This window comes from Eleutherodactylus coqui, chromosome 5, assembly GCF_035609145.1.
Source record: "Eleutherodactylus coqui strain aEleCoq1 chromosome 5, aEleCoq1.hap1, whole genome shotgun sequence".
Taxonomy (NCBI): domain Eukaryota; kingdom Metazoa; phylum Chordata; class Amphibia; order Anura; family Eleutherodactylidae; genus Eleutherodactylus; species Eleutherodactylus coqui.
The window spans coordinates 118,595,713-118,620,086 of NC_089841.1; the positions used below are offsets into that span (position 1 = coordinate 118,595,713).

At 47.3% G+C, this 24,374-nt stretch overlaps 2 protein-coding genes across 4 annotated transcripts in view; both read left to right on the forward strand.

The window, feature by feature from the left end:
- Positions 1 to 4,285: 4,285 nt before the first annotated feature.
- On the forward strand, positions 4,286 to 5,747 carry ENKD1 (enkurin domain containing 1). Its single transcript, XM_066601906.1, has one exon. The coding sequence runs from the start codon at positions 4,410 to 4,412 to the stop codon at positions 5,484 to 5,486; it is 1,077 nt and encodes a 358-aa protein (XP_066458003.1). The 5' UTR covers positions 4,286 to 4,409; the 3' UTR covers positions 5,487 to 5,747.
- A 4,470-nt stretch (positions 5,748 to 10,217) lies between these two features.
- Positions 10,218 to 24,374, forward strand: part of APC (APC regulator of WNT signaling pathway) — a 108,041-nt gene continuing 93,884 nt past the window's right edge. For 2 of the 3 annotated variants that reach the window (XM_066603056.1, XM_066603062.1), the window contains exon 1: positions 10,218 to 10,281. The gene's annotated coding sequence lies outside the window, so the exon portion shown is untranslated. The remainder of the gene's footprint in view (positions 10,282 to 24,374) is intronic. The other variant, XM_066603060.1, reaches the window with a different exon arrangement.

Sequence of the window (24,374 nt, forward strand, 5' to 3'; positions counted from 1 at the left end):
CCCTTTCTGCATGTGATGCAAACGTCTGCTGAAGAGTATACTGCATCACCTCCAGGCCAGGACGCAGCCCCCTTTTTATACCTTTAAATCAGGTCTTCCTCTCTGACAGTTACTGGTTGCACCCACATGACCGTCTTGACATGGACTTTATTTAAAGGAACACCGATTTTCACAGCAACATTAGTGACAAATACAGTATACCACACATGGCTACACAGGTATATTTCAGCATGTATCCTTACTATAACAAAAGTAGTAAACCCTCTATACTAGTCTTTTTTTGTCCTTTGTCACTCTTGCGTCAACAGAAAGAAATTGCTAGGGATGCTATTTTTGCACAATATTTAGTACAGAATAACTACTGGTTACACAATTAATAAGGATCTTGCCTTGTCTTTGCCGCCATCAATTCTGTTGCTAAGAGATGCATGTTGCCCACGACAACTATTGTCCAAATGGTGGCGAGTCAGCTGAAGAGAGCAATGTCCCTCGAGCATAGAAATAGAACAGAGTGAAGAAAGACACACAACATTTTCTCAATAAATGGAAAGCTTTTATTGTATACCTCACCACCAGAGAGGAGGTTAGGCAATTACTGACACCTTTCACCCTCACAGAATGGTATTTCCTAGAAAGCATGAAAGGTAGTCTAGATCGATTACAAGTACACTACCATGTTTCCCTCAAAATTAGACACTGTCTTATATTAATTTTTGTCCAAAAAGAGGCACAAGATCTTATTTTCGATGAATGTCTTACTTACCTAGCAGGCTTGGTCCAGATCCCTCCCGCTGCTCTCCAGAGCCCTGGCGCAGTTCCTACAGTCCTCAGCCGCCCACACAGGATCACTTCCTGGTTACGGGATTCCTAAATCCCACCTTCACAACGTGATGGCAATGATTAGTTCTTCGAGTGCTGCTCAGCCAATCAATGCAGCGCTCAAAGAACGATTCACAGCCAATCGATTCATTAGCGGGGTTTATGAATCCCATAACCAGGAAGTGATCTTGCGGCGGCAGCAGACTGTGGGAACCACATCGAGGCTCTGGAAAGCAGCGAGAGGAACCTGGACTGATCCTGCTAGGTAATGTATTCCAATTTTTTTTCCATGCAATTCAGCTAGGGCTTATATTTCAAGCCTCCTCGAAAATTCTAAAATATCAGGCTAGGGTTTATTTTCGGGGTAGGCATTATTTTGGGGAAATCACAGTAGCACCCAAACTCTTGTGTGCTATAAAGCATGATGCGGCTTTACAATATCTATACAAAGGCTTCTTTTGGATTTTCTAGCAAGGACATAAAGATAAAGTGTGGAATGCTGATATTCCTGCAAAGGCCCTTGAGCCTTAATTTCCCGAATAGGTTTTGTTTATCTTCATAACTGAGCTCTTTTCTCCACTGTTCTGTTGCAATGTTTTCTATGCAAAAAATAAATAAAATGTTAATTAAAAAAATGGAAAAATTTAAGTTTCTCTAAAACTCCTATTGCATTTGATGATTTGCACATTTGCAGCCTCCTGCCAAGTCACAGTGGAGTAACACCTTATCACTCTTCAGAGCAGCATGTTTTAGGTGTCAAAAATGCTGTTTCTTCAGTTTGCACTACACATTCCATTTGTGGCCACTTGAGGGCAGTCATGAATCAAAACAGTAATGAATCTTAGGTGTCAGAGTCAGTAGTGACAAAAGATGGACTGCTGTCACTCTGTTTTTTAGTGTTCATTTCCAATATGCTTCGGGAACGCTGCCAGTGCACATGTTAATCGAGTCTATAAGCCCCCATACATCCGGCAGAGCCCAGGAGAGTGTCTTTTTGGCTTCCATAGGAACGGTATGTGTATCCTTTTTCTGCTCATGTAATAGCTCTGCCCACTGTGCTATTCCATACAGAAAATGGAAAATTGGAACAATACTTTTTCAGCGCCACCTATTGGAAGGCAGCATTCCTGCAAGTCAATGTTATACTTTTTAGACAAGCCTTATAACAATGACTGGGAATTGTAAAGTATACAGAATCCATACACATACAGTGGTTGGTTTTTTTTTTACCCCTCATCAGTGTGCAGCAGGTTTCTGGTTTGGCTAGCAAGAGGCCTGTAGATGTGGGTCAGGAAAGTTATTGTTTCTCCTTTATTTGGGTTCTGTCATAAAAAAAAGTAAGAAATTAAAATACTTACCTATTCCTCCCCAGGCAGTCAACTTACTGCACCTTCTTCCCTCCAGGTTTCCCTATGGAGCCTCCTTTTTAAATCATTGTGAAGCACGAACTTGCAATGGGGCGGAACTTAGCTCCTCCTTGTTCCGCCCCTCCCATTGCAAACAGTGGCAATGGTCGGGAGCTCAGCGCACTGCTCCCATCTGTCCCGCCTCCTCCCCCTGCAAAGAGGGACAGCATATATCAGCGGGGCGTGAAAACCTGACCGATATAAGCACATCTGAATAAGCCCTAAAGTTGCTTTTATATAGTCCGTCTATCAAACCAATGCTTTCACATAGGAGAGATGGTCGGTGAATGGAGGTGAAGCGTGCCGGAGATCTCTCCCACTGCTCACCTCAGTTCACTGTGAACAAGCAGTCATTCAAAGATGAACTACCACCTGTTCACACTGAGCAATAAGTCGCTCATTAGTCGCTTTGTTTCAGGAAGCTGAAATGAAGCAACTAATGAGTAATTTCTCACTCAGTACTCCATTGGGTCCCGCTTTTACGTGGGACAATGTGCGATTTTTCGGGTTATAGTTGGCCTGTGCGAAAGGACCCTAAGGGTTCCTGCACACTGGCGAGGGCGATGTCAGCCTGTAACTCCTGGCCCGATATCGCCCTTGCAATCCTTCTGAAAACCCTCTGGATGCGAGGTGTCTTCACATCAAACAGCATTGCATCCCCGCCGCGGCTGTCACAGCATCGGCAGGAGATCGTGATGTTCTCCATTGTTTTCAATGGGGCCGATGCTGCTGCTGCCGGCCCTAAGAAAACAAATGACGATATTGCAAAAAGGGAAACGCTGCAAATATCTTTTTTCACGCAAGATCGCTGGAATGAACACATCGCAAATAAGAATGAAACCATTGAAATTCATTGGTTTCATAATCATGCGTTTTCACTCACTCTCGCATCGCCCAAAAAAAAAAAACACACACGATTTTCTCGCAAGTGTGAAGGAGTCCTAACAGTAAGATTGTCTTAATTTGCCCAAAACAACCAACCAGAGCTTGGCTATGATTTTTCACAGCAGTTTAACCCTTTCCAATCCAATGTCGGACCTCGTCCGACATTGAGATTTCCCAGCATAGCTCTCATGTCGGGCGAAGTCCGACATATGTTTCTAACGCTATGCAGAGGAGAGGTCCGACACTGAAGTGCTCTTCTGCATACTGTAATATACATATATAATATACATATTAACACACATATAATTAAAAAAAAATGCTAATAAAATCACCATGAGGCCACCTGCACACGAATGCATTTGCATTACGGAATCCGTGGTCGGCGTCCGCACCGTGGATCCGCAGCAAATATTGCTTGTAACATGCTATGTAAAAGCGCTTCTTCCTGCACACTCGCGGAAACCAATTGCGATTTCCACAGTCAGAGGGGGAAAAAAAATAATGGCATTATGTTCTATTTTAGTGCGGATTCTGCACGGACAGCTTCCACTAAAGTCAATGGAAGCTGTCCAACCCGTCGCCCTTTCGCAATTGACATTCTGGATAGGTCGCGGGTGCCCGCATCATCGCCTAGTGTCGGTGCTGGAAAAATAAACATTTAAAAAGACTAATCTGTACTGTGCATGTCTGATGGCGGCCCGCAGCAGCCATCTGCAGTACAGGTAAAGAAGAGAAAAACAAATATGCGCGGACGCCTGCTGCGGTCAGGGCCGGATTCAGCTGCGGCCTTCGACCTGTTTGTGTGCAGCCGGCCTGACAGATCTTTTATGTGTTTCTGTTGTTTAATGCTTTACAACCCAAAACAAACAATAGCTGGGGAGTGTACGGGTGGCAGGGAAATCGGATTGATCAGGGTTAAAAAGGAAAGCTGCGCTGGTTGGTTGCTATGGGCAACCATGCCAGCCTTATTGCTGCACAGTTTTGCTAAATGATTGCCATTATATTTTGGGGTCCTCTACAACCAGATTCCCAAATACTGCTGCAGTTTATGAACAAGATGATATAAAATAAAGAGAATCTCCTCATTAACGCAGCGGCACAGCTTTAGCGGCAGGACTACAACTCCCATGAGCACCCGAGGCCGGAAGCGGAAGTAGCTGTTGCTAAGCGAAGAGCTTGGCGTGTCAACGGGAAGCGACCGTCCCATTAGATGGCGGAGCGTGTGCAGAAGGTCTAATGCCCGGCCACGGTCACCGATAACGACAGCGCCGGGGTGAGAGACCATAAGCAGGTGTTGCAATGTGTGAAGGAGCGTCTACCATATCCGGGCCCATCCCTCCCGACCCCACACTGTTTCCGCAGTACTACCGGAGGCCGGCCTCTGCTCGGGGGCGCCTGGAGGGGACTGATGTCAAACTAGACTTTCTGTCTGGGCCGCTGGCTCCAGATCCCACCTTGTATCCAACCTGTTACAGCGCCAGGCCTGCCAGCCCCATACCTAGAATACGCCCTAATGCCAGGCACATCTTGGAGAGGGGGCAGAGTGGCACAGTGGGGGTCCTCTTGAAGCTGGAGGGCATTTCTCTCCACACAGCATCGCCCCCCCAAAAAAAGAGTAAGGACCACGGTAAAGAGAATGTACAGCGCATGCGGGAGATCCAGAGGCGGTGCAAGGAGAAGGAGCTGGAGAGGGTCCAGGGGGCCCCCAAACCCATCAAGGCTTTATGGAAGTCCTCCAAATACGAGCAGGTGGAGTCCAAGGTCAAAGTCAAACTTCAGGAACAGCCACCCCCTCCGAAGCCAGTGCAGGCAAACTTCTTAAAGTCCCATACCCGGTGTGGCACAGGGCTAGCACCCAATAGGTGCCCTTCACCAGGACCCACCAGGCCGCCCAGCGCCAGCAATGAGCTGCAGGTACAAGGTTCCAGCATTGACTTTATTGCTCACAATGCAAGAAGTGTGAAGAAGATCCCAATGAGGAGATCTCGCTCCTTGCAAAACCTCAATGAGGTCCTGCATGACAAACAGCGGCAGCAGGAGGAGTACGACGCTAAGCAGAAGGGGCACGTCCCGCAGTACCTCCTGGACCTTAAGGACAAGTGGAAGAAAGAACAGGAGGAGCGCAAGAAGCAGACCCCTGACCCGTCTGTGCCTCCGGGACACACAAAGATGCCAGAACAGGAGCGACAGCAGACGCTGGATAAGATCAAGCAGACCCAGGCTCAGATGCTCAAGGAGCTCTTGATGCTCCCCATCCGGGCGGACAACCTCAGCATCCAGAACCGACGCACCCAGCTGGAGAAGAAGCTTTCCGAGATTGAAGAAGCCATTAAAGTATTTTCCCGCCCGAAGGTCTTTATTAAGATAGACTCATAAATGTGGTTTAGAATTTACCCTTTTCTTGAAGGACTGTTCTGCTGGACTGCTAGGCTACAGGTTTTGGTACTACAGTTGCGAAGAGGGATCTGCTGCTTGCACCCCAAGGGACTATCCAATGTGCTTTTTTATCATGTGTAAAGAGTGGGCTGCTGAAATGATTATTTATTTTAATTCTAATAATTTTATTATAAAAAGACAAAATTATATTAATTTATAAGTAGTAGTGCATGCATGACAATTAAACCTAATTATGCACTCCTATAGGCTCTATGGTTTATTGGGACATTATTGATGTTCACAAAGATGGAGCTAGGCTTTATGTCACCGGGAGCAATAAATCGGCTCAGTCCCCTTCTTTACACTTTAGTCTTCACTTTCAGGTCCAGACCTGGCCGCCGTAAATTCAATATTCCCAACCCCACTTCATCTGACTGTAGTTCCGATTCCATAAGTGCTATAGACATGCTTCAGTCGAAATATTAAAGAATTCCGGCTTTAAAATTATACCAAAAGCCTCCCAGTAGCCCTGATAGAACAAGTTCCGTTTTCACGTTCGGCTGATATACGCTACCATCTCAGCTGTCTTCCCCCACTCCCTCTCCGGCTGTTTGCAATGGGATGAGGGCGGAGCTAAGCTCCTGCCCGCTGTCCATAGCCAGCAATGGGAGGGGGTGGGGCTTAGCTCTGTCCCCTCCCATTAAAAACAGCCGGAGAAAAGAGGAGAGGAAGTGAGCCAGCAAGGATAGGGAAGATACCTCAGATGGTAGTGTATAACAGCCAGCCGTAGAAAACAGCGGGCGATATACGCTCGTGTGAATAAGCCCTCAACCTGCAATTTTCTGGCATGTGCACTAAAAACGTGCGATTTGCCTAGCTGCACATGCGTTTTTTACGTCTGGGGGAGGTGGCGTCCGGCAGCACACTGACGTCACAGTGTGCGCCGGAGATCATCTCTGCTAGCGGCGCGCCGGGTACAGGAGGAGCGGAGCTTCCAGGAGGTAAATACATGGGTCTTGGGGGGCGCTGTCACTGCTGTGGGGCCCTTGTCAGGGGCGCTGTCATTGCTGGGGACCCACTGTGGGGGGTGCTGTCACTGCTGGGGGGGCCGCTGTCACTGCTGTCTGGTTCGTTTATTCAGAGCCTCCATTGCCAATCTAGTGCAAAATCCCAGGTAAAATAGTTTAGCATGCTGCACTATTTTGTGCAGTAAAATGTCCCTACTTGCGCAGCGTATTACACACAAACAAATTGCATGCACAATATGCAGTGAATAGAATCCATTGCTTGCAAAAAAATACGCAGTATGCTCTATTTTCCTGCATGTGCGTGTAGGGAAAGAGCACATATTGAACCAATTGCACAAATTGCCCATTTCAATGAATGGTTGCAGTTCTTTTTTTTCACCCGCCCAAGTGCTGCAAATAAGCAGCCGAAATGCAGACGTAAATGCGTTTACAGCCGTGTAACAACAACTCTAAACGGTGAAGGTAAAGTTAGTGCAGTGAATTTAGTCACGCCCTTCTAGATAGGTCAGTGTCAATAGGGGGCACTTGAGGTCCGCATTGTGAACTGTAAAGTAAACAGCCCCACAGTCCAATCCACTATCATTGTCAGAGGTTAGGCACCCCTGGCATATGGCCAGGGATCATTTCTAACAATTCGTTTCATGTGGAGATTATAGCTATATAATGGCTTTATTCATTGAAGGCTTTACTGGCTGGTAATCTGGAACCATTCCCACAATATATCAAATTTTAATTAGATTTATTAAAGCATTATTTAATAAAGAAAAGAGGAAATGAAAGGAAACCTGCAGAAAGCTCCGTTGTAGGTAATCACAGGGCAGAATGCAGACGACTGATAACATGTTCTCCCTTCCGTGAGGACGCTTGTTTATTCGCATTGGAGAATAAATTACATGAGACTGGAAACCGCTTATTGAGTGTAAATACAGAGTATCGGAGATTTGTGGAGACCGGTCAGCTTTTATTATGCATTTTCGAGACCACGGGAACATAAAAACACTGCAATAAAGAGGTCTTAGAGCCCCCTGTCCACGGGCGTTGAGGTATCCCACGGCGGATCTCTGCCACAAGAGCTGCCCGCCGGGAGCAGGAGCCGCAGACGGATCTCCGCTGTCAGCCTAATCTGACCGCGGAGAATCTGGGCAATTCGCAGTATGCTGCGAATTGCCGGTCGCGAGCAGAGAATCGCAATGATTCTCTGCTCATAGACACGGGGCCGGCGCTTTCCATAGCAACGCTATGGAAAGCTTCAGACAGCGTGAATCGACGGCAAAATCACGGCCGTTGACAGGGGGCCTTAAAAAGCTTCAAATACTGTGCATGTAAGGCCTAATGCCCACGGACGGATTTCTGCTGTGTTATCCCGCAGCTATTAGGTTCTATTGAACCTAATAGCTTTCTGTCTTTCAATGTTCATGCTGAGGAATTCTACTGCGGAATTCAGCAGCGTGAAAGAAATTGCGGCATGTTCTAATTGCCGCAGAAAAACGCTTGGCCAGCTTCCATTGTAGTCACAATGATTATGCGTCACCACCCACCGCCACCATGCGCTGCACTACGCATGGGCTCACTGGACGGGACTCTTGTGGCGGATCCAAAGAGGTGAGTATCGGGTCTTTGGGGGGGGTGCCGTGTCAGACTCCGCTGCGATATTTCGCTGGCAGATTCCGACACGGCTGTGGGCATGAGGCCTAAGAGTGTGTTTTAAGGGCTCCCACACATTTGCGTTTTTTAACTGGATTGTCCATGGCACTTGCTAATGTTAAGAACGCATTGCACAAAAATTGCAAAGCACAAACTTGTGATGCGTTTTTGACATTAGAAAGTCCCATGGACAATGGTGTTAAAAAAACCGCAAGTTGGTAGGAGCCCTAACTTCTATGAAGTGCATCCCCCTGTCTGATGCTTATCAGGCAAAATTTTAAGGCTGAGAATTTTTTAATTTTCACTTCTACATCTTAGCTACTGCTGTGCTGATGCATTATGGGATAGGTTTTCTGCCTGCCTTGGGGACAGTTTCATTATCATTGCCTTCTGTATTCACCTAAATAATCTACAAATCATATGCATAAAATCAGGAGGATGAGCTGTGATCTCCTCTATTATGTCTGCGTGACAGAATTGCCTTTATTCCCCTACAGGCGGTTTCAGGGGTAGATCCATGTAACAGAATCACACAAACTGAGAATCTGAGAAGAAAATAAAAACATAACCCTCATGTAAATTTGAGCTGGTCAGAACTGAGAACAAAATGCCCCTAGATTGCCACAGCAGGCAGTGGCACCTTGTGATCTCATCACAGGTGGGCCATTCTGGACCCTGCAAAAACGATCGGGAGAATTATATATTGCTGCCAGAACTGCCAGCGGCATTTATAGGCTTAACAGCTGCGATTACGCTGGTCGTGCGGTTGCTGGCGGGTGTCAGCTGTTAACAGCCGGTACGCACATCATGCACTAGTAACGGAAACATTCACAACAATATTCCGGAACTATGTATAGAACAATGTGATGGATGGGGTGTTAGCTAATGCGATTCACTAACAGAGAAACACAATATGGATAAAGACCAATATGGTTGAAACATTGTGGGTGAAGGAGGCATAAAAACACTATATGTTTTGCCCCGACACGCTGTCACATCTGATGTCCTTTGGAGGTACGGCTCGGTGGAGTCACACCTGGAGGACTACATTTTTCTATTTGATGACATTTGTTGGTCGGTCCTTATACATGTTATACCGTAGTAGATGGCACAGATCAATACAACATGGCCACAGACCGACCTAATGGGATGTTCCAGGGTGCCTTCTATTACACATCCGGCTCTGACCACTATAAGGCCAGCTTCCCACGGCCGTGACGGGCTCCGCCACGAAGCCCCCCAGAGACCCCAATACTTACCTGTGGATTCGGCGTCCTCCGTTCCGCATGACGCTTCGTCGCGCATGCTTAATAGAGCGCGTGACGCGCCGGCCACGTCATATGACACGCCCACAGCGTCACATGACGCGGCTGGCGGTTTCACGCTATCTTCCGCTGTGCTACAGCGGAAGATAGCGTGACGGGCGGCTTCCATTGACTGCAATGGAAGCCAGCCGCGCGTACGCCCACGGCAAATAGAGCATGCTGCGGGTGAGGTCGGGAGATTTCACCGCACGGAATTCCGCACCGTGAGCCCTGAGCTATTAGGTTCAATAGAATCTAATAGCTGCGGGCAACGCAGCGGATTCCCGTCCGTGGAAAGGAGCCCTAAAACAGTGAAAGTGTAATAGAAGACATTGCTCCCATTGATTTCAATAGGAATAAAGCCTCCTATTATACATGCGGCAAGGCCACCAACAGGGATGTCCAGGCGGGCCGGAGGATAGCTCATCAATAGTAAATGCCTGGAATCCCCCTTATAGCGGTGTGTAATCCATCCATCTAGTTCAGTGTGCAGCATTTAGTACACACAACACAGCGCTCTCCAATACGCTAACCACCAGCAGACGCGACTACAGACGCCAGCTACCGTAGTACATAGCAGCATGTTCTCGCGAGACTTCGCTTCCTACTGAAAAAAATAAACAGGAAGAGAAAGAACTCCGCAGCGGTGGGCGTGTCTATGGTCGGTGTGGGAGGAGTCACTGCTCTCCATTCTGCTCCTCGTAGCGTCAAGGCGCTTTGAACTAGTTCACACTGTCGGCGCATGCGCGGTGCGACTCGTTGTGTCTCTCGGATAAGATGGCGGCGCTGCTTCCTCGGTTGGAAGAGTGAATATAAAGGGTGAGTGAGAGTGGGAAGAAAGTGTATTACTAGGTCTCTGTGCTGGCAGGAGCAGTGCCCTGTGAGCGTGCCACATAGAGATGGGGGAGAAATAAAGGGCAGGCAGCCCTGGGCACAAGTGTGGGTATGCTGGGGTGCAGGTAGCGGTGTCTGTAGTACATAGCATGGGGCGCCCCCTGCGGGCCACCAGTCAGCTGGTCTGTGTTGTGCTCTGGGGCTGCTGTAGGTGCCCCGCTGGCATCAGGGGACTTTTAAAGGCGTCATCTGAATTATTATTAATATTGTAACTGCGGGCAGCCGGGGTGTACAGTATAGTTACTTACCTCCCCACGCTGTGCCCACTCGCCCCACTAGTGGCGCCTTAGGTGAGGAGATACCCTGGGTCAGCCGTGCCCGCCTCTGTATCCTGGGAGTATCTGGCTGCATCAGTCAAGGGGTATTCACGGACAGCCTGGTGCCTACAGGGTGGCGAGGCGACCTGGTGGTGATCAGGAGGGTAAGACTGGCACCCCGGTACTGTGGGGCATCCCTTTCTGCTCCTGTTACTACTTGGCAGTGATTTTACAGGTATTGTGCCAAGATATAAAGTTCTCCCCCATTCATAGGACGGGTAACCTTATGATCAGTGGGCATTGGACTGCTGGAGGGAACGGGGGTTCTAAAGTTGCCTGTATGAGTTGAGCAGAGGTCATGCCCACGTGCTGCCCCTTCTCTGTGTTAATGAGAGGGCAGAGTACTCTCTACAATCTCCGGGGTTCCCATTGACATGGAGGAGTGGTGGCACCATCCACGATCCCTGGTCCATTCACACCTCTTCAGGACCCCTGATCTCCCAGTGGGCAGGTATCCCCCCACCCCAGTGTGCACACCCCCCCGCTCATAATGTTTGACCCTGCGTACTTCCATTAACTGTGCTTAGTGATGGCGCGGGCCGCGCAGCCTATACATAATGCTGGTTGTGTACGGGCTGTGGGTTGGACACCTCCTCAGCGGAGGCCGTCCGCACAGATTCAGCGGTGAAACAGAGTAAGCTGCGACTTTTCTTCTGCTTGCAGAATACGCAATTCGTATCTGCAACTGTGAAGGAAGGATTGATAGTTCATGCCTTCCAATGGCTGCGCAGACGGCGATCGTGGAATCTGCAATACAAATCCCATCGTACGAGAGCGGCCTTACTGTAGATGGAGGAGAACGTGTAATCGCCAACTTCATGCCGCCTTGTGCCAAGAGCTGCTCTAGCAGGGACCCATGTGAGCAGTCTGTTCACAATGCTGCGGTAGGTGCGTATAGCGCCAACGTCTGTTATGGCCGCTCACACGAGCGCAGTTTCATCACGTATTACACGGTGAGTGGAGTCAGTGCAAGTACTGTGATTTTCATTGACCCACTTACACTAGTGGTTTTTAAGGTTGTGTATAATGCAGCATGTTCCATTTTACTGTGTATTACGCATGATGGAGCACTGTCTATGGGCGTGTAATAAACACTGTACATACACAGTAACACTGCATATGTGCGCCATTTATATGTAACATTGCAAAGCAGGAGAACCCTTCTGTAAAAATACAAGTCAGACTGCACATGCCCGCGTGTGCGAGATGCACTGCCCTGCGCAGCAACATGCCCTCTCACCGCCAGCGGTAAATGCTGCATTATACATACTTGTGCAAGTCGGCACATAGGTGGGGATCAGCAAGGACAGTCGTTCACAATCAATATAAAGTCCATCCTGCTTCATTTCATTCCAAAAACATAAAAAACAGCCACATAAACAGAACTAATACACCTGGCCAGCTGGGCACTAACTACACAGTACTTTGCTCACCTAGTAATAACATGCAGTATTTGCCAGCCGTTCACAGTGGACTTGTACTCCCTCTCTGGCCATCTGCAGCCTTTTATGTCCCAGTGATGAGCCCAGTAGAAACAGCTGGGCTCACTGGGACCTCCGAAGTCCTGGACTGGAGTTTTATCTCAGCCAGGCTATGGCCGGGGTCACACGGACATATTTGAATTGTGTATTATGTGCGCAGTGTACCTGCACATAATACGCAGTAAATGGCTTCAGTGAAAGTACATTGATCTGCATTGTTCCAATCACTCGTGTATATTATGCGCATAAAAAGAAAACCGCACGTTCTATTCTACCGCGTATTGGGCGCGTTCAGTCCTATTGTCTTCTGTGGGTGCGTTGGGGATGCAGTACAATGACATGGTGTATATGAGGCACTATGCTGCTAGGAAAGAGAGGTTCAAATAAAAAAACAAGAAGCCGTGCATAAAATACGTGTTCATGTGCGCAGCGTTTTACCGTACAGTCGTGTGAGCCCCGCCTACGCATCTGGGCGAGATGTACACTCCCTCCTGTACCCTTCCTGTCACATGACTGCAAAATAATATATATACAATGTGTGTGTATATATATGGGAGATCACTTGAAGGGCTCTATCGGGCGCCGCCGCCGCATAGTCGTACGTTTTCTGCCCGTTAGCTTGTTCTGTAGTGAACGATTTCACACTGGCGATAATATCATGTCCGGTGTGAGAGTCAATGAAAACGCAGAATTATGAAGCCCCTGCTTTTCAATGGTTTCATCCCCATTTGCGATGTTTTCACTCATGCGATGTTGCGAGATTTAAACATTGCAGCGTGTCCTATCTTTCTGCGTTTTGCGATTTTATTTCTTTATTTTTTCCTTAGCCTATGTTTCCCTATGGAGCCTCCTTTTTATCGCAACGCATGAATGTTAGTTTTTTTGTTTTTTTTTAATGCAATGCATTTTTAACATTAGAAACTCCTATTGACTTTTGCGCAAGAAAGTCACGGGCAGCAGCAATGCACGATTTTTCTCAGAAAAAGCATCGCTGACGCTATTGCGATGGCCAGTGTGAAGGAGCCCTTATGGGTACAGATACAGCTTGTGTATGTCTTGTAGGATGGGCATCTTAAAGGGAGTTTTACTAAAACCAGATTGTGAAACACTTTCCATTTTTCTATTGTGTTTTTATTTCCTCATTCTAGATTTTTTTTCTTCTATTGTCTGTCCCTGACTACGGAGGCGGCCATCTTCCCTGAGCTGCAGTGAACGGCGTGCTTTACAGCAGAAATAATAGGCAGGGCACACAATAGACAGGAGCCGACTGACTTCTATGGGAGGCATGTTCTGTGCCCGGGGCAGCGGTCATTGTGGTGGGAGCTGTGATATGTATATAGTTGTCAGGGTCTGATGGGAATGACAGAGCAGGACGGCTCAGACTATTATTACGCTTAGTGCTCAGACTATTAACAACTGCAGGGTTAAAAAAAAAAAAAATTTAAAATATTGACTAACAAAAAAAAAAAAAAATCTTATAATTAATGTTACCATAAAAACCTGATTTGGATCCCCGTGATCTAGTGAGAAGCTGAGCAATTATTCTGTGTAAATGCATGCTGCGACTAAATGGCGAATGAGAACTCGTTCACTTCTCGTTCGTCATTCAGTTTCTGCATACATAAAACTGAATGACGTATTGTCCCGTGTAAACAGGCAGTCGCTGACTTATGACGGACCGCCTGCCTACTGTGAATGGAGGCGGATGGGAACGATCCCGGGTCCGCTCCACCTCCATTCAGTCAGCGATGCTTGTTCCTGTGTAAAAGTACAGGAATCCGACTCTGACCACGGCCGTAACCCTGCGTACATGTAATTTCTTTACTGCCGATGACCATGGACGCTCGAGATTTTTTTTTCAAATATTTGTACTTCCCGTGTCGTCACTAGGTGATGATGCAGGTACCTGGGGCCTATCTGCAATGTCAGCTGTGGATGGGTCGCAGGTCGGACGGCTTGCAATGACCACAATAGAAGCCGTCCGTGCAAAATCCGCACAAAAATAGAACATGTTGTGATTTTATTTCCACTCGCAGAAATCACAATCGCTGTCCACTCATCTGAGCAGGCATGCGAATGTTATATCTCTGAAATGTGTGCGGAATATCGTGGATCGCCCACACGGGTGACAATCACAGATTCCGCAATTCAAATCCAGTCGTGTGAGACCGGCCTAATTCTAAGCACACCACTACAAATGTCTTATTAAAGGGGGTTTCCAGCCTCTCAATTGATGGTCTACCTTCAGGATAGGGCATCAATATATCATGGTTGGGAGTCCGTCACTCAATGGAACAAGCCTGTAGTACTCAGACGGCGTCCTGAGTGGTCCTAAGGCCAGCTTCAGACGTACTGTGATACGCCCATGCTACAGATCATACGACCGGCGTGTTACAGAGGACATTACAACCGCATGTCAGCAGTATTTACCTCCATATATTATATTTTCTACTGGACAAATACTGATCCATATTTACCCAATAGCAAATACTAGCAATATAAGAGCATACATGTCAATAACAGCTCATACTGTGTTTTTAAATCACGTCCTTAAAAAATATGGCCATGTGACTAGATACATAGATTTACATTAGCTCCATATTATGGTCCGCAAAACACTGCCCAATAACAAAGCCAATATTTGGCTGTCTGAAAGCGGACAAAGATGTAACCATTAAATTGGCTGCGGTGCTCCTCATTTGTGCTGATGGGTAGGGGCCTGCGGGTCTGACATAGAGTTATCCTAAGGCCAGTTTTACACGGCTGAGAAACTCGTACAAATATGAACCTCATCCATGAATGGAGTCACACACATTAGCCATATTATCCTACATGGCACCGCGATGTGATGCTATGCGGGAAGCACATCGCAGCATGTTCTATCTTACTGTGATATCGCCCACTGTCCCCAATGGGTCTGGCGGCAGCAGCAGCGGCCCTATTGAAAGCAATGTGAGAACTCAGTGATCCTCTGCTGCGGCTGTGACAAATTCTCGGGCGTGTTAAAGTGACATTAGGAAGACAAAAGTGTGTCAGTCACCCGTGATGAACGTGCTGCGCCGCGGCTACTAACGGTCACATCCCTGAAGCGGGGCTGCATAAAACCGCAGTTATTGGGTTTGAGCACATAGCCGTATATGGATCCATATTACAGGGCATCAGATTAAAAAATGGTGGCATGCCAGATTACGGGGGTATAATTTCCTTTTCTCTCAGGGAGGCGTCATCCTGTAACAGACAAGATGGCTACAAGGTCATAGGATCGCCCAGCGTGCTGCTGTGTTGGGTCCTTTCACAGGCATCCTAATCTGCAGTTTTGCGATGTATACCATGCAGAAGCTCAGACGTAGCGTACAGAGAGCCGAGGCATACAGCGCTCTGCAAACCACTATGCGCAGTTGTCAAACACATAGTTGTCAAGTGAAGCAATCCATCCGTATAGACACATGGCGGTCGTTCTGCATGTCTGCAGCCGTTACGTTGTGTCCGTTCTTATACTTACGGCGCTCGCTCAGCTACGGGATTATTCTGCTTTTTAGTCTATATAGAGTGTAAACGTCTTCTAAATGAGTGTCGTCCCGCTACCCACAACCGTTCCCTCGCGGTGTGCATGTGGATTTATTTTAAAAGCACAGTTCAGTCAAGGGTGGCTTTACACAGGGCAACGATCATCCGAATACACGCTATTGTAGCCGCATCAAAGAAAATCGACCACCTGAAGCATTGGTTTTCAATGTATTCATTCATAGGTATGGAAAAAAAAAAAAAGCGCACCGAAAAAAATAGCACATCGGCAACCGATTTTATATGCGATGTCAAAAGATAGGGCAAGACCTGTCTTTCGACTGGATACCCTGGAAGCTCCTATAGACTCCTATGGGAGCTGAAAAAAGGGAAGGAGAGAGTTACCATGCGTCCAACACTGGGAAACGAAGACGGCTGCCTCTATTTAACCATTAGCAGTCATCCCAAGGATTGCTGCACTGGAGCGTATTTTTTCGCTGATACGCCGCAGCCGCCCCTTTGAACTATTGAGAAAACGCTAATTAAGCTCCGGACTTGATTGCGGCTATTCTTTATTCATGCAATTTTTAGCCGGGAGTTTAAAAACGGTTACGGTTGTGTGAAAGAAGCCTATTGCTGATTCCACATTTTTGTGGGGGATTCCACTTTCCTGTTCCGTTGAGGGAGCAGAGAAGTGTAATCGCCCACTTTCCGCCCAGCTGCCTGGTTTTTGGAAGAAGAAGCACTGTATGCAGCCCTTTTTCTTCCTGTATTTTCATCCAGATCTGCGTTGCAACGTCCGTGCGGGGAAGGAGGGGGGGGGGGGGGTAGGGTTCCAACGCAAATGGGAAACTGGCCTAAGGGCTCTGTTTTTGCGTGCAGAAACCACATCTATCAAAACCCATTGCTTTCAATTGGTTCCCTCACATGGAGCGTTTTTGCACCTGCATTTCTATCGGGCAAAAAAATACGCAACATGTTCTATTTTTTGTACGTATTCACGCACCCCAGGCCCCATAGAAGTCTATGGGGTGCGCAAATGCACACTTGTCCCAAACGAAATTGCGCACCGAGCGGCATGATTTGGTGGTGTTAATAACACCGAGGACAAATTAAGCTAGCTTGCCTACTAATTAGACTGGCCTGCCTGTTCAAACATGGCGCTCTTGTCCCACGCCAATGTAAACAGGCCCGGCAGCGCATAAAAGTACAGCAATGGAGCGTGGTTATGTTTCAGAGGACGTGATGGTGCTCCATTCAGACCACAATTATGTCACGTTCGTGTGCAGAAGGCCTAAGGTTAACCTCACGGGGGTGAGGGCGATTTCGGGTTGTGAATCACGGCCTGGTATCCCCCTCGCCATCCATGTGAAAGCCCCAGTGATGTGAGGCGGTTTCATGTGAGAGCAGCCCGGCATTACTTGTGTGTGATTGTTCTCAGTGAGAGAACCCAAGTAATCTTGTAGATATGATACCTTTTAATGGCTAACAAAATACATGTTACAGCGAGCAAGCTTTCGGGGATATCTCGTCCCCTTCGTCAGGCTATTGAATGAAACTAGTCAGGATGGCACATAATTATAACATACAGATGAAGAGGGGAGGAGAGCACATTCCTGTTGATCTAAATAAATGTTCACACACAGAAATTTGAGACTGTTTTGCACTTAGAACAGACAAACAGAGTGGAGACATATCGTAAATCAGTCCACTGAGCTCAGGACAGTTTTATGAATTGGGTCGTACACATGAGCAACTGTTTCCTGCTTTGCATTGGGAAACAAGTTGCACCACGTCCTATTTTTCTGCTTGCTCTCGCATCTCACGTGCCATTGCTTTCAATGGGGCCAATGGCAGCATCGCGCCACGTGCACGCTATGCGAGGTCTCGCATTAAAAACAATGGTATAAACTCTGCAATCCTCAGCCAAGGCGGAGGATTGCTACTTTCCTGAGTTGATGCAAGGCAGCTATGAGCGAAAAACGCTTTCCAGCTGCAGGGAACATGTATGTTGGCGAGCATGGTATGGCGCTCCGTTTCATGGTCCGATATCGTGCTCACCAGTGTGAAGTTAGCCTTAAGGGTGACTACCCACTAGCGTTTTTTTACTGCCAAATTCGCAGCGTTTTTTTCTGCAGGGGTCTTTGGGCTATGAGACATGTAAAGCTAAAATCGCGATTTTGCGCGATCGCGATTTTGCCATTACAAGTCCCATAGACCCCTGCAGGAAAAAAAAACGCTGCAAATTTCGCAGTGAAAAAAAACGCTAGTGGGTAGGCACCCTTAGGGAAGAGTCTGATCGTCCGGTCCCGCTGAAATGGGTGGGCTTGGTGGTCAGCTGTACAGCTTCCCATGTGAGCAGGGAGATGTACAGCCAGCCCCTGCCAGCTCTGTGGGGAAGAACGACCGTAGTAATGACCATTGGTCCCTTTACGGCCTCGTACACACAAGTGTGGTTTTAGCGCATTATAGGCACGTGAAAATATTGCATCTATTAGAAGCAATGGTTTCCTATAGAAGCGTTCACATGAAGGAATTTTAGACGCGCAAAATACTCACATCTAAACCAGCAGAGCTCGCATCTAAGGTCTGTATGGCTTGCAAACACAGGACCAGACCTATCTATGGTGTGTGCGGCGCAGGAGTTTCCATAGACTCCTATAGGAGCTGGATAACACGCAGCTCCTGATCGTGTGAATGGGAAATTTCACAGTCAATGAAGCGCAAGACTTAATACCAGGAAATCACCCGTTCACACGATTTTTGCTCGAGCGAGTTGCAATTTTTTTAAGCACGGCTATTTCAGCGCTAAAACCACACTCGTGTGAACAAGGCCTACCAGTGACTTTGTATAAATGAACATGCTTTGTGGACTGACACTCGTTACATCAGGCTGAGACGCTTTCTGTGTACAAGGACCCTTGTTATTTCTTACTCTTCACATAGCGGAATAGGGTCAAATGGGTAAGAATAACGTGAGACTATAGGATCTCACTGATTGTTTGTAGTCTGTAACCATGGAGACACACATATGTATTGTAGCTATAGAAACATAGTGACAAGATATTTATAAACAAGCCTAGTTTCAGTTTCTTCATCTCTTCTTATTAGGAAATTATAGTACCAGTGTTTCTGGTGGCGCAGTGCGCCACACAGCTCTGCTACATGCACGTCACACACACAGCTCTACTACGTTGATTTCCCATATGAGCTGCACATGATTTACAAGCTAGCAGGTGCTGTCAGGTTCTGCATGTAACTCGCACATCACACACAAATTGACGGACAAGTGGTCGTTTGTAGTTTGATTATCTCCTCTTTTATAGGATAGAACTATATAAAATGATTACAAGGTGTGCATATCCTTCTAGAAATGCTGCAATAAAGCAAGATAGCAGAGCTGATTACTGTTTGTACCATGGAATACATGTTGTAAAAGATTGTGAAATCCTAAACTGGGTTTATACACACAGACCTCTGACCATTTAAGCCCCATTTACACACAACGATTATTGCTCAAAATTCGTTCAAATCATGTCTCTTGAGCGATACTTGTTGCATGCACATAGTACCATTGTTTGCTTTTCTGCCGAACGATGATTTCAGTTCAGTATAAAAACCATCGTTCTGCCGGCCAGCTGATAGCAGAAACCACACGCTGTTATTCTCCACAGGAGCGCTGATAACATTGTAATCAGCTGCTGTCCCATGGGAGAACAATGGAGCTGTATGCAGATAATAGACCACCTGCTGTTTTCTGCATACAGCGAAGGGAGCTTTATTTACATGCAAATGAAGCTAATAAGCTACCAATAGGTATTAGTGCCCATTAGTAGTTTATGCAAAGTGATCGCTCAAACTATCATTCAAGCTATCTTTTAAATGATCATCTTTGCATGTAAATGGAGCAACTTAGACTGATCTTATGAATGATGAAATTGGCTTGAGTTGGCCATATACACTAACAAATATTTTCTTAATTTAGTACCAATTCTTATCTTTCCCATCTGTACTCCCAGTGATGGGGTTGTCTCTCAGGTACTGTCTAGGCCAGCACTCCATACAGAGTGATGTCACATGGGAGTCCAATTCTCAAGATCGGCAAGGGTCTCAGCAGTGAGATCAGCAAGTTATTCTCTATCCAACTTTCCCTCAGCCTGAGGGCTCCTTCACACAAGTGTTTTATCGCGGCTATTTTGCCACGATAAAACGCCGTCCGAAGTCGCGACCTTTTGAAGCATTGGATTCCAATACACTTGTTCAGGTGGGCGATTAAGTTATTTTTTGTTGCGTAAAATTGGCCTGCCAGAAAAGACAGTGCATACAGTGCGCGTTCCGGCCAGCATCTTCTACGCTGACCAGAATAGATAGGTCTTGACCTATCTTTTGCCGGAATACGCCAACCGGAAAAGGGTGGTGGGAGGGAGGTTAGCAGCAACTCTGCTAAACTTGTTCTTCCTCTGCGCCCCTTGCTGGCTGGCAGCAAAGGGAAGGGGTGGGAGATTAGCGCCCCATCCCACCCCCTCCCCTTTACGAAAGCCGGCAAGAGCGGAGAGGGAGTGGAAGTTTAACACATTGGCTCCCACCCCGCCCCCTCCCGTTGCCAGCAGCCGGCAAGGGGTGCAGAGGGGGAGGTAATTTAGTAGAGCTAAAAAACGTTGCGCAGAAAAAAATAGCACAGACGCAACTGAAATCAGCGAGCGAAATTATACGCTGTCGGAAAAGATAGGTCTTGCTTTATCTTTCGACTGATAAACGGTGCCGGCTCCCATAAGAGCTGGGAAAAAGGGAGGGGGAGGCAGTTTTGCAGCGTCCAACACAGGAAAACGTTTACAGGTGCCTCTATTTAGGCATTTGAAGTCATTCTGAGGATTTATGCTGAGCGAAGGCTTTCTAGGCTCCAGCGTATTTTGCGCTAATACGTCGCACACAGCCGTGTGAATAAACGAGAAAATGCTAATTAGGCTCGGAACTTGATTGCATCTTTTCTTCTTTCACGCAATTTAACAGCGCGTGCGGGCGATCGTCAAAATGCATACGGTCATGTGAAGGAACCCTTAGGCATCACCATATAACCCCAAGTAATTTAAAGGGCCTGCTCTACTTCTAGCTGTTTTGCTGCAGGAAGCAGACAGCTCTGCACACTGCGCAGTGGTGGTAGTGCAGACTGAGTCTCATTCATTTCAATAGGACTCAGCCTGCAGTACCAACCCAGACCACTGCACAATGTACAGAGCTGTCTGCTTCCTGCAGCAAAACAGCTACAGGTAGGACAAAAGATAAACTGCAAAGGATATCAGTCTGCCCATTTGGGTTACATGCACATAGACATGTTTTCTATTCTATTTTTGGACCGAAAATTGGATGGAAGTAGCATCCATTCATTTGAATGGGTGTATTCACATGGGCATATTTTTACCCAGACGAACAGTCAAAGTAAAAAAAATTCAGCATGTCCTGTTTTTATCCGCGTCTTAGATGAAAATAATACATGTCAATGTGCGGTGTTCTGCACGCGGGCAGGATGTTCATGTGCTGTCCAATCTGAGTTGCACCCGAAAATATCGGCGTAACTTTTTCTGCGTCCATGTTCATGTACACTCAGGCTAATTTCACACGGGCGAGTGTGATATCGGGCCATGAAACTCGCTGATATCACACTCGCCAGCGTGGCATTTAACCCATAGATGCAAGATGTTTTTGTATCAAAAACGTCTCTCATCACTTTGGGGAAGTAGTGATTCTCCGGCGCGGCTAATAACTGCGATAGAGGATTGTGGAGCGTTTTCCATTGGGGAACCTCGCATCGCACTCGCGTGCACCTAGCATGCGGTGTGATGCTACGTCGACCCCATTAAATACAGTGGGCTATGCGATGCAAGGGCACGCCCAACGATAGGAGGATGTGCCGCGATTTCTTTCTCACATTTCATTGCGGTGCGATGCAGAACAAACATTTCTCATGTGTATGACCCGATTCAAAAGAATGGGGTTCATATTTACGCAAGATCTGTGCGTCTTGCAATGTACAAATCTCGCATGAGATTCTCGGCCACATGAAACACGCCAGAGGGCGCCCTCATACTGGTGAGAAAATCGTGCGATGCAACAGTGAGTAAAAACACAGAATTATGAAACCAATCATTTTCAATGGTTTCCTTCACATTTGCACTGTTATCACTCATGCAATGTTGCAGGAGAAAAAAATATTAAAAAAAAAAAAAATCGCCGCATACCCTTTCTTGCAAATTTTTTAGCATTAGAAAGTCCTGTTGACCTCTGTGAGGTGCGGTTACACAGCAGTGTTTCTTTTCAGCACAACGCAGATGGAGCCATGATGATTGTGGCTGCTATTTGGACGTGTCAGTCCAGTCACTATGATTGGTCCAGGTGCTGGACGCAATCTGCTTTCTCTAATTGCATTTAGGGCTGCCAAAGCAGATCCATGTAATAGCACCCTAAGGCCTTATTCACACAAGCTTTTTATCGTGGCTAATTTGACCGCGCAAACAAATTGTGACCATCTGAAGCATCTGTACCTGCAACCCAATCAAGCTGCACAGGTAGTCCTGTCCTTCAGAATGTCACATCCATACGTGCCTCCCAGCACCGTCGCATGGAGCAGATACCAGGACACAGGCCTTTACAGTAGGACAACTGGACAGGGCTAGAGGCCCACAAAATGACATCCAACAGGCTACTGCCAGAAACAGACTCCACGGGGGCCTGAAGTCCTGTAATGGGACCTGTGCTCACAGCCCACCATCGTGCTGCTTGATTGGCATTCACCAGTGAGACTGAATTTTCGGATGATTTGGAATATAGACCTCAAGTGATTTTGGTTTTCATTGACTGCTGATATGTCAATATGTTCTCAACTACCAACGCTATCTGTATCAGTAGGAACTCATGGTATTAGTGTACCTTGACGCCACCGGAAGCTAGGGCTTTGACAGGGGGAATGCCCCTCTCACACCCCTAGCTCCCGGTAGGGTGAAGGCTGGAAGGTCCAACCAGTTTAAATGAGTAGGCGTAAAGACTAAGAAACAAAGTAACCCTCACCCTTAGCCGTGCCCCGTTGAATGATAATGCTTGTTTCCAGGCGCTGTCTCAGTGCTCACAGAGCAACGTGACCGGCGCATCTGGAGCCTGCATCACTGTCAGCACCACAGTCATCCCCCGGTAGCATCTTGAGCCTCAGTCCCGGGCGGGGGCTGTGTGCTGTGAGGTCGCTTGCGGTCAGCGGGGGTGTGTGAGCTCCGGTCCCCTGCTGCTGTACCATGTGGAGGTTCCGTCTGGGACGTTCTCTCTGCGCTCTCAGCTGGTAAGGGTCCGCCGCCTCGATGCTGCCTGACTGCCGCTCCCCCGCTCACAGCCCTAGCAGCTGCGGCAGCATGCAACTTCGGGCGTTAAGGGGGAAGGATGCTTTGATGTCCCTGCTGCCAAGGTGGGCTGCCACTTCATCACTCAGTAGGCTTCCTCCTTCGGGGCCACAAGCAGAGAAAAGCATAGCAGCTGCGGCCACCACTGTATGCCATCTGAATAAAATTTCCGTCGCCTTCCAGGACCTGCAGGGAGACCGCCTCTGCAGCAAATCAGCTTCAGGGGGCGTCACCCCGTCAATCTTGACTCCAACAGGACTTCCTGGTGGCATCAAGATACACTACTACTGGAACTCATGGCCACAACCGTCTTTTCACTGTGTATCACTGTAATTTAAGTGTTAAGGGCTATTCTGGTTATGCAAAGTTGTCAAATAAATGCTAGTCAAATGTTATTAACCCTTTCCAATCCATTGTCCGCCGTCTAAAGACATTCTGATTAAGGCTGTACAGCTCTGATGTTGAAAGATGTCCGGCAGGGTATTCTTACTGTAGATTACTGGCTGCTCTGTTGTCGGGGGCATGTCACATACCGTAGTCCTGGCTCTAGCCAACAGATAGCGCCATTGTATATCGGCAAAAAGAGAAAGCGCCCTAGGAACCCCTGAATCCAAAATTGGATTGCAAAGAGTTAAAGTTAGCGATGTGGTTCTGGTTTGTATTTTCTGTCTGTGGCTTTATAAACCATCACCATCTCCTGATACTTCACAGGTGTTTATTCCCAGGTTGCCATGGATACGTCCTATAGACATTCCAGTGTACAAGTCGTCCTTGCTCAGTAAGAACAACCAGGGACAGCTTTTTTTGTATTCCGCTGTCGGCACTGACTGCTGACCAACCAGGCAGAATCCCCTTGTAAAGTGTGTTTCCAGCAGTGCATCTGTCCCCACACACACGGCACAGATTAGTGTATGTTGGCTAGATACCACTGATGTGTATGGAAAACAGGAAAGGTTATTCCCTCATATCCTCAAACTTTGTGCTGCCGCTTCCTGCTCCTTCCTCATACGTCCTGCTGGTCATTGTCTGTACATGTTACGGCTGTCACCTTTGTCATTAGTGTCCCGGCATGCTGCTCTAGTGACTGACACTTTCCCTGCACGTTTCTTAGCACTTTGATTTATTGTAGATCCTCCATCTTCCAGGTTACATTGGACTATTGTACCCTCTGCAGATAACAGTACACAATGTACTCTGGGCAACCCTGTAATATCCAGCAGCTTGGCAAGGCAGAGATGGGTACTATGAGGGTGACCCACCTTTACTATGGTGTCTATGAGCCAAAACGGTATATTGCCACGGTTTGTCAAGATTGGTACTGGTGCATTATGTCT

Bases quoted from the DNA above. Each gene is read 5' to 3' on its own strand.
- ENKD1 (XM_066601906.1), top strand. From the start codon at position 4,410: ATGTGTGAAGGAGCGTCTACCATATCCGGGCCCATCCCTCCCGACCCC.